The sequence below is a fragment of the Solanum stenotomum genome, chromosome 7, assembly GCF_019186545.1.
Source record: "Solanum stenotomum isolate F172 chromosome 7, ASM1918654v1, whole genome shotgun sequence".
In the NCBI taxonomy this organism is placed as follows: Eukaryota; Viridiplantae; Streptophyta; class Magnoliopsida; order Solanales; family Solanaceae; genus Solanum; species Solanum stenotomum.
The window spans coordinates 38,067,034-38,078,308 of record NC_064288.1 but is presented as its reverse complement, the minus strand read 5'-3'; the positions used below and the strand labels follow the sequence as shown (position 1 = coordinate 38,078,308).

The window sequence follows — 11,275 nt, the reverse complement described above, 5'->3', positions numbered from 1 at the left end:
TTGAACTGAAACTTCATTATTGCTAAGACAAATGCTCGATAATTTTCCTTCGATTATGATACAAGACATTCCTTCTGGTAAACAATTGAGATGAAACCAGAGAGACTAAAAGACAGTTGTTTTTGTCTCACAAGATTTCTCCATTCAAAAGAATAAAGCATAGACAAATGCTCTTTTTATTCTTGTCCAAAGGTAATGTGATTAAAACTAAACGTTAGTTACCACAAGTGATAAAAAGTACGTGTAATAGGTTGTTTGACCAAGCTTTTCCAAAAGAACTTCTAAGAAAAATACACTTTTAAAAAAGTTCTTGACCAAAACACTCATTGTTGTTCAAAAGTGATTTTTAAATTTATTGGCCAAATGCAAACTGATTCTCACCAAAAGTACTTTCGGAAAAAAAAAAACACATTCTAAAAAAAACTTATTCATAAGCCTACCCCAAACAGGCTGTTACAAATATACTCCAATTTTCATTGATTTAATATAAACATCAGGCGGAAGAGTAAAAGGCCTCACAAGTGGATATGATTTTAGTGAGCACCAAATTGAGTTTATTTTTGCTAAGACAAAACCAGTTCTTGTGCATTATGAGAAAAACTGTTAAGCCAATAGGCTCTTTGTCGCCTTGCAAAAACAACAGCACAGTCAATAACAAGTCCTACACTTGGGCATTACATCACACTACAATTCTTGAAAGAGATGTCACGTTTATGATTAGTAATTTCCTATAAAGATGCTGTAAAATGTTAGTTTACAATCACTTCTTTCACTTGTTTTGTTGGCTCAGTAATTCAATGAAGAAGTAGGGATTGGAAAGCAGCTTTACTTGATGTACATAGAGGTTGATTTCATTGATCATAACCCTGGCAAAACACATAAGTACCTGCACAAGCTTCAAAAGAGTAGTAGTTGTTGTGTGCTACAGGCTGTGTCTAACCTTTCTCAAAGTCTTAATCAAACCCTTGGCGATTTTCCAAAACCAGACGATATTTAGCAGTGCCAAACCAGGAGGTACAGTTAACAAGCTATAGAATCCCAGCGGATAAACTTTCTTGATCTGAAGAACAATTGAAGTAGTGTCAGAATGTGTCCTGTTATCTTTTTACACATACATTTTCCGTTCAAATGGAGGAAACAAATATGTTATTTCCAAAACAGCTTCTAGTCAGGTAGGGCCAGTTGATACAGCTATCCTAAGCATAAAACATAACATCACATCAAGAAAATCTCATGGACATATAATTCATACCCGACAATCAATTGCATTTATTATGTTTAAATTATGAGATAATTATAACTCCTACAAAGTTTAAGATGTCTCACTTTCATCAATTATATAGGCTAGGCCCCAGGGCATTAGTCTAGTGGTAACAACGAATCTGTGATGTGTGGTTTACAGTACATGCACATCAGGGTTTGAATCTTGCCATTAAGTGAAGAAAGGTAGAGGAGCAGGCCCATTATTCACCGGCCATGACCCTCAGAAATTTTGCAGTTATAAGAAAAGCCTAATCAATTAGAGAAATCTTTAAAGTCTAAATGCATGTATCCCTTGTTTAGACACTTGGATGATGCAGAGGGAACCAAAACTTTGACCTAGCTACGTAATCAATTAGGACCTACAGTTTATAAATCAATGTCTAGTATAACAGACTTGAAGAATTCCGCCGAGCTTCAAAATCTCACAAGTATTTAAGTTGAAGAAGAATTAGGCCTTAAAACAGTTCAGCTTCTCCACATTGTGCAAATAGGTACTCACCAGATCAAAATGGCAAAACATGTGATAGAAAAAGAAGAGAAACAAAAGAATCCTTGCAACCTGAAAGCATCACATCAAAAACCTTGGTTATAAAAGTTAACAATTTATTAGCTTTAGAAGTCTCTAGACTAAAAAAAATAACAATAAAGTGTTGTGACGAAAAGATGAAAAACGAAAATCTAAAATAAAGAACACCAAGTTTAACGTGGAAAAATCCTTCAAAACGAAGGTAACCACCACGGGATCGACAAGATCCGAATTGCTTCACTATAACAATAAGAGAGTTACAATTATTCTTCTAATGGCTACACAACAAGTGCCAAAAGAGAACAAACAATAGCTACACCAAAAAAGATAAATAGAAAGAAACACCACCCAAACCCAGCTGCTGTTCGGGACCTAAAACAGGATCTTGCTGACTTCCGAATCCGATCTCCACCGTTCAAATCAACCACCAAGATGTCAGGAACACTCAGTACAAATTTCAGCCCGATCCAACGGTTAGTTAATCGGAAAACACGATCTGAAGGTTGCTGGTCGGAATATAGGACTGCAGCAAAAGAACCCTTTTTCTTCTCTCTAATCTCTTGTTGAAAGCTCTCTCAAAAACCTCTCTTATGTCCTAATGTCTTTCAAAGACAATATTAATGAGCAATCTTAATTATTCTCTCAAGACCATCCTCTATTTATAGAGTTGTGCTTTTCCTTACAAAGCCAAAACCAACTCCAAATAGGATTACTATTCCAATCCTTTTCCTAATAGAATTGGAAACCAAATAAAGAGAATAATTCCAATCCTTTTTCAAGTAGGATTAGGCCATGGGCCTTTGGCTGGAACACGGGCAATAGCCCAACATAAAGATCATAAAAAGATCAAGTCAAATGAGAATAAGAAACAGTAACAGTTCAAGATGTTACTGTGTCAAACATAGCTTACTTGACTTTTCCTTCTATTTTCATGAATTACTTGGCGAGAAAGTCAAAACTCTTGATTAAAAGATTCATGATGCTATCAAGATTAACCTCAAAACAAATGTTTAATATTATTGCAAGTTTGTCATATCGCATGAAACCCAGGCAATTTCTTTTGGTTTCTCAAAATGTGGATACTTTGATATATTGGTTAGTGGTCACAAATATAATATTTGAGTTGCTGAATTATTGTTTAAAAAGATCCTTGTAACATAACCAGCTAAGGCACAAACACATTTTTTATCAAGTAGATTTCAAGGCATATGTAGCATTAGTAGAAACGCAAATATCTTCAGAATTTTCAGCAACACAGACCGTATAACTACCGGTTGTTAAACTTTGAACAGAACATGATAGAAGCAAATGTTCAAGATAGTTGATACAACTAACTTGGTTTCAAGTTTAGTTATTGTTGTTACACTACATTGCATTGGTAGTAGCACAAAGACTTTTCTGATGAAATTAGACCACCTTTACACACTTATCGAGGACAAATCAAAAGTACCTTGTGCATAAAATGATTTCATCAAAGAAGAAAAGCAATTTGTCAATTTATGAGAAAAGAGGTCATAAGTTTAAAATAGACCATTCTTGCCAAATTAAAATTTATAGCCACCCAAGTAGGAATCTAGCTTAGCTTCATAATGACGCATAGCATATCTGCATAATTGCAAGAACAAAGAGAGAAGGAAATATATTCTCGTGCATGACCATACCAGCCACCCAAGAAATAAAGCTACTCCATTACAGACATAAAGCTGAGAGTTCTTTTGACCAGCAACATCTAGGTACCTACATATATGCTAATACAGTCAGTAATGTAGAATATTAGGTTTGGAAGACAAGGAATAGCAGATGCCGATTGTTCTTACCATCTTAAATTAACAAAGGGAGTAGTACTCTCAGTAAAAAGTACCATAAATATATACATTTGTGCTTGACCACTTAAAAGAGATTGAACAATTGCAAACATTGAAAGTCCGTGACGTAAGACCTGAAAGATAAAATAAAAATTCAAAGTCAAAGTACAATCTTAAACATCAACGCCACAAAAGATTCAACAAGATACACAATCAGACCCTATGAAGAGTACGAGAAAATCATACATCAAGCTTTTACAAGAACTCATTGTTGGAGTTGGGTGGGATAAAGTAGAGAGGATTAGTACCTATTATGCATTGATTAAAAGCCCAACAACCCCAACTTATGAAATTGATAGTATACTTATACAAGAAAATACAGTGTTTTCTCATACTTACATACTCCGTTCCGCCCAAGGCTGGGAAGTAATAGAAAATCATTGCCAAGTCTGCCAGAAAGTAGCCAGCGGAGATCTGCATCACCATATAGATAGAATAGAGCTGAGAACTGATAATATATACATCCAACATAATGTCAACACAAGAAGCTAGAGTTGAATTAGATGAAGGAAGAAATAAGTTCTTCAAGTATAAACTAAAAGCATGACCACAACAACATTATTACGTTTAGATCCTGCAGGGAAAGTTAGAGTAGAGTAGCCCCAGGTAAGTAGAGCCATGATTGTGTTACTACCCTAGGAAATTGAAAGCATAACGTTGCATGAAATTAATAAGAGTATGAATTAAGCATTTTGCTCTCCGAAATGGTTATAATAATAAAACTCCTAATGACTAACATACTTCACAATACGGATAAAACATTTGTTCATCTAAACTAATTTTTATATATGAGATAAAATCTGGCTAACTGACGAAATGGAGAAATATTGGCAACCATTTATAATTGTAATCTAAAAGGAAGTCAATGAAAGTAATTTTGGCATAAATACCCCGAGTATGCTGTCTGAAAAGGCTGATGTTCTATTTATCATTAACTCATCCTGAGCACCATCACGGAAAAGGTCTGATTCAAGCAAGAGATATAAAGAAGCAGCTGCTACAAGGAGCGCATGGAAAGTGGAAAATCCTCTGATCAAACGAAAGATTCCTCAGTAAGACACTGGCACCATCCAAGACACATAAACTATATCACTAGAAATTAAAAAAATAAAAATTTCACATGACAGTTAAGATTACTACCTGTTGTTCCATTCAAGTTTCTTCTGCCAATCAAGTTTAACATATCCCGTGAAGAAGAAAGGGCTTATAGCACCTGTTAATTGATAAACCTTCAACCAAAAAATATAACATCTTCCAAAGTAAGATGACAAGCAATAACACAAGCTATGTTTTTTATTCTAATCAAGCAAAGCAAAAAGAGAGAGAGAGAGAGAGAGAGGTGAAGGCCGAAAAGGACATACAAGTTTAACTTTTATCAGAGGTAAGGAAGAATTGTATTTTAAAACCTCTACTTTTTTTAATTACTAAGGAAAAAAAATATTATCCAGCAAATGCATGTAATAAGTGCAGACAAATACAATTTGGTTAACTTATAGGAAATGCATCAAAACATTATGACCAGAATAGCAAGCAATAATGTTAAAGATTTCATTCCCAAAGAAGAAAAATGGAATTGAATCTCGTTTGAAATAGGCAGAAATACAAGGTGGTTTGGTAGATCATAATATGTTTTTTTCTTGTAAAGGCAATAGAAAACTAAGGCTAAAGCATATGTGAAGGGTGTGGAATGTGAAGAAGAAGAAGAAAAAACTCACAATTTTACAGATGATGATACCAGCAAAGAGAGAAAGCAGCCACAGTAATTCTTTAATGGGGGTAGCATGACCCGCTATGCTAATCAATCCAGGACCCAACATATTGCTACAAGGGAACATCAAATCTTAAATCTTTACAGAAAAAGATTCACATACAAACACAAAATAGGTCAAATTCTTACAGGAAAATTAAAGATGACTGACATAGAAGAGGAAGAAGAAGAGGAAGAAGAAGAAGAATGTTTCAACTCTCTAGGTCAGAGAATTGACCACACCCTTGAAAGAAATTTAATGCCAATAACCACAATTCCATTTTTTTCCTTCCTTTATTTTGATTTTCCAACCACTATTTCATATTTACATTCACTCCCCATTCAAATTCATATTCCTACCCATCATAAAATCCATTTCTACAGGAAATTTGGCACATTAGGGTTCAATTTGGGGGGAAACTGCAATTATATCTATTAAAATTCAGTTTCTACTTTTAAATAATTATTTATATTTATTATTTTACTATTTATTAATTATGTACTATATTTGGAGTCAAATACATTAAGATACATCACTTCTTTAAAATAGTGTAAAATAGAGATATATCTATTTAATTATCTATATAATTTACTCTCACTATCTATCCTAGTCCTTCCCCTCCCACGTTTATCACCCAAAATTACTTTTCAATCCGCTTAGGCTTGACCATGATGACATACTTTTCGTTGATGTTACCCTAATACCTACCGGAGATGGAGTGTCGTTGGGTTTTTGGTGGCTTTCGGGAATTTTGGTGGTGAGGAGAAAAGTAGCAAAGAATGGACAATTTTTCGCTCGTTTGATGAAGTTTTCACCGAAGACTGCGATTACATGAAAGTAAGGAGACAAGCAGCGAGGTCACATTGATCGCTCGCTGGAGAAGGGAGAGACCAAGTGGAGAGGAGGAGAGACGGTGATAAAAATATGCATTTGATTAGGTGTACATTTATCTAATTAAGAGTTCATGTATCTGATAAAGTGTACATATATTGAAGTTAAGATTATATATATCCATGGAAAAATATATTTCGAACTCCAAAGAAATGGGATGAAATTTCAAATTTTTGAATTTCTTAAAGAATAAAATAAGGGAAGAGGCAATGAAAAAAATTGATGCTAAAAAAATGTAATGAATTTTGAAAAAAAATTGATCAGTGATACGGTAGATACTCTACAGTCGTGATTTGCTCTTTAATTGATGCGCTTAAATTATATTTCATAATTAGATACACATAATTAGATGTATCTCTTAGCGTATATCTCAGATTCTGGACGTGCTAGATACATGTGTTTGGGGACCAAAATATTGTTCAAATTATAATATCAAAAACTCACGAAAGAGTAATTATTAACCTTTAAACTAGTGAGATTTGTGTTATTTGCCCTTCTACTTAGTAGTGTGTAGCCAATCTCCTAAAGTTGGATCAAATAGCCAGAATTAATATTTTTGGTCAAATACTCATTTTGTTCACTTTTGTCCACTATTTCAAAAATATTGTTTTGGTTTTATTTGTCACTATTCACATATATAAAAAAGCACAACTATTTTGTTTTCATGTTTTACCCTTAGCATTAATTTCTTATTCCCAAAAATCATCTTTCAAGACCTAATACTAAACATCAATCTTATATATATATATATAAAGAGAATCCTAGGCCGCTTACGTGGCATCATTAGAATTCAGAAATTTATTTCTATGTTTTTCTTTCTACTTTTAGGCATTTTACCCTGATTTTATATTTACCTTTAAATCCATTTTTTCAACTCATGTGTCCCTTCGAACTGTTGTGTCCCTTCGTTTGCGTCTCTTCAGGAACTACCTATAAAGACTAGGCAAATCATATCAGTTGTTGTATCATTTTTTCGTGACAAATTTAATCTCTGAAACTTTGTCAATTCCTTTGAAGTCTACTTTGAATCTTCACCAAAGAAAAAAAAACTATAATTTACTTGTAATTTTTTCCTCCATTCAACATGTCAAAAGAAAAACTATATTTCAGCTAATCACAACCATGACAATTTTTTGGTTCGTACCTACTTTTTTTTTTTGGGTTTTCTCTTCTGTCATCACTTTGTCTGACAACTTAAGTTTGTGTTTTATTCAATGATCTGTAAAATTTTATCTTTTATGAATTTTTATTAAATTACTTTTGTGTTTTTGGTTATCAAAACTTTTTAAGTATTCTTGATGAAATCAGAATTGGAAGAGACAACAAAGAGAGAATAAATTCCGCCGCAACTTGATAAGGTACTTGTATTTATTAATATATTTTATTGGGAGTTGAAATGTTGTTGTATTAATTATATCTCAAAAATGTTGTAAAGTTTGGCGGAGACGAAAAAGTCACTATCCTTCGAAAACGTCACAATCCTTCAATGTAAAAAGGTATCTGCTTTTAATATATTTTATAATATAAATAAATATAGTATGGAATATTTTGTAGGATTTGGGCTAACACTTTTGGTATTATTACTTATCCAACAACTTTGATATAATCAATTAATCAAACGAATGGTCCATAAAGTTTCTTAAAAAAATATAGTATGAAAATATATAATATGTACTAAATTGGGTGTTATGAAGAAGAAGAATAGAAAACTTAGAAAATTTGTTGTTTAAAAATGTGAGTGAGCCCCTCTATTTATAGCCAACAAATGGTAGTATGAATAAGTTCTTATTATGCCCTATTAGAAAAGTCACAACCAACTCTTTCAGAAAAGTCACAACTCTTTGGAAAAGTACAACCTTTTAGAAAAGTAACAACCAAAAGTCTCAACTCTTTGAAAAAGTCACAACCTTTTGGAAAAGTCACAATCATTCAATGTTAAAAGGTGTCTTCTTTTAATATATTTTATATTATAACATAAATTGGGTGTTTTAAGAAAAAGAAGAATAGAAAACTTATGAAATTTGTTGTTTCAAAATGCGAAGGAACTCCTCTTTTTATAGCCAGCAAAGGTTATAAGAACATGTTATGCCTTATTAGAAAAGATTGATTATAGTGGTATGTGAAACTTTCTTGGCATGCATTTGGTGAGGAGACCTTAGGATAAGTTGCTAAAACAAACGGGATGAGAGGATCGACCCATTCAGATAATTCCGAACAAAGACTGCTGGCAGCAGGTAGAGAGATTTTTTTCCTCTTCAAAACACAAGGAAATGCGGGCAGGGTAGAGCTCGTCAGAGGGTTCAAGAATAGGGTAGGGTCATGTCCTTAAGATTCAGATAAGAAAAGAGTTCCAAGCATTTATGCTCCGTACAAGTGCTGCATTGTCACGACCCGGGAGCACCCCCTAGTCGTAACCAGCGTACTCGACCTCGAAGAGGTCTAATACAAGCCTCTTAGCATTCATTCATCGCATAGACACCAAAACCATAACGAATTAAAAACTTTCTTCACACACGAAGATACTTTCAATAAATAGCAAGCGGAAGACTTTCTAGACTTTATACAATATGTCTCAAAACCATCTAATACTTGAATATAACATTGGGACTAAGCCCACTCAAAACCTAAGCAAATACTAGAGAGACATAAAAAGAACATGTTGGTTATTGCCCTCGAATCTATGAGGACTCACCAAGTCTTCATCTTCAACTCTTAAAAACCTATCAAGTAGCCATGACATATCACCATCTCCAAATCCCTACACTTTAGTCAAAAAGCGAAAGAAAGGGGTTAGCACAATTAAGTACTAAGTATGGAGACCATGCAAGAAAATATGCACAACGGACATTTACAAGAAATGTATGCTTTCATGTCCTTTGATAAAACCTTTCCTTTACAAGTATAAGAGACATAATACAAGTCAACATTAACATATTAGACCATAGCCAACCATACATATACTTAACATAAATCCATATACAACCCATGCTTAACTTTAGAAGGACACATGTCATTTCATTACCATAGGACCTCTACCTAATATAACCTTAAGACACACTTGAGTGAGACAAGAAGTGACCGCCCACACAATCCTCTTCAAGCACACTTAAGTGTTCCCCAAGATTACCTTAGATAAGGACTTTATAGGCAAAGTGCATAATCATACCCGATAGATAGCATATTAATGAGATGATATGTATAATGATGCTTACATAAAATAAATCATATTTAGTGGGGCATAGTACATGTGTGGTGAGTGACCATCAATATAGTATTTCCAAGGCCTACCACCCCCTTGGAGAGGCGAAAGAGGTACAAACCCCTCAATGTGGTTACCCGGGCCTACCACCCCCCGAGCTAGGGACCAAGGTACAAACCCCTCGATATGGTTATACGGGCCTACTACCCCCCGTACTAGGCAACCAAGGTACCAACCCCTCGATATGGTTATACGGGCCTACTACCCCCCGTACTAGGCAACCAAGGTACCAACCCCTCGATATGGTTATACGGGCCTACTACCCCCCGTACTAGGCTTGGTCGACTCACAACACTTATATAGAGAAAACAATATACATGTGTCCATTTCATCATCATTTCAGTAATTATATAACCATCCGATTCATAGGACGTACATTGGACCTTCCATTTCCTAAGAATTCTATAAATGGGCATTTTATCAAACACAAGGTGGGCTATTGTTCATGTAAATGAAATCTTGTATTTCAAGAATACTAAGTCCAACCAATTCCAAAATCCATATAAATCAGCCCACCAACAACATACATATATATCAACCTTCATAATTTGATCATGGAAGCATGAAAACCATAAACATCACATAATAATTCCATTTCATGATAATATGCAAAATAGACCATAATAGGATGTGTAGTAGTAATTCCATAATTCAAGAGTTCATAAATAATCATAAGGACCCATAAACTTGAAGTAGAAATAGAGGATAAATGGTTGGACTTGTGGAAAGGAAGGTTTCCACAATCAAACCCACATACCTCAACTTGTTCACGAGTATATCAACCTTAGAAATACAATTACATAACTTATTTAACTTCTATTAGCTCAGTAATGTTGACGTAAAATAGGATCATCATCATAAGTAAGCCTAGCATGTACAAATACAACTATGCTCCCAAAACAGTGAATCTGGCCAGCCTAGTACCTCATGTTGCATCTTAGATTTGAAAAGGAAAATGGCAGAACTAGACTTTATAACCTTCATGAAAGATGTAGATACATCTCTTAGGGTTGCAAACAAACAAGGATCACCGCAAAATATATTTTGTACAAAAAGATATAGTCAAGACACTAGCCGCTGGTCATGCAGGATTTCAATTCTCGGAATCTGGGCAGAACTTGCCCTATGTTGCGTCCCATATTTCGTATCCATAACAGTTAAATTAGAATTTTACATAAACATAAAAGTTGTAGGTATACGAGTTAGCTTTCCAAATCATATTTATTCACTGCAAACTAAGTTCTAGAGCAAGAGATATGCCTAAAATACCAAACACTATCCAGCTCAAAAACAGGTTTCGTCACTTACATCCGAAAGGAATGCCATATCCTATCGATTCATATTCAACAAAGCTTCTAATGTATCAAGAAGAGGCACCTAAGTCTACCAAGTCAAGACACACATCACATTATAAAGATCCTTCACATTCCATCATCATCACATATGAACAATAATAGAGGACACACTTTCAATCACAATACAATAACACTTTAAACAAGATCACCTTGAGATCACATGAACACCTTTATATTCACAACATGATTGCCTTTACTTCATTTGATTCTCATTCAAGTCCTTCACATCACATTCACATATATGATATCATGTCAACACTTCAATTCCTCATATAATGCCTCCAAGGCCATAAACACAATACATTCAATAAGTAAACACCTCCACCATAAGTGGATCACACATCAATCTATCACAATTCTATATCAAT

General features: G+C 34.2%; 1 protein-coding gene across 2 annotated transcripts; it reads right to left on the bottom strand.

Annotated features, from left to right (window-relative positions):
• Positions 1-588: 588 nt before the first annotated feature.
• LOC125871924 (uncharacterized) lies at positions 589-5,823 on the bottom strand. 2 transcript variants are annotated; one of them, XM_049552639.1, is made up of 9 exons: positions 5,552-5,823; positions 5,370-5,475; positions 4,795-4,883; positions 4,545-4,683; positions 3,994-4,068; positions 3,607-3,728; positions 3,451-3,526; positions 1,763-1,822; positions 589-1,060 (listed from the first exon to the last, which is right to left on the bottom strand). In XM_049552639.1, exons 2-9 carry the CDS (start codon positions 5,469-5,471, stop codon positions 923-925), a joined length of 801 nt encoding a protein of 266 aa, XP_049408596.1. In that variant the 5' UTR covers positions 5,472-5,475; positions 5,552-5,823; the 3' UTR covers positions 589-922. The 2 variants fall into 2 exon arrangements, with proteins under 2 accessions (XP_049408596.1, XP_049408595.1); XM_049552638.1 differs by having other exon boundaries at positions 5,370-5,823.
• Positions 5,824-11,275: the final 5,452 nt, after the last annotated feature.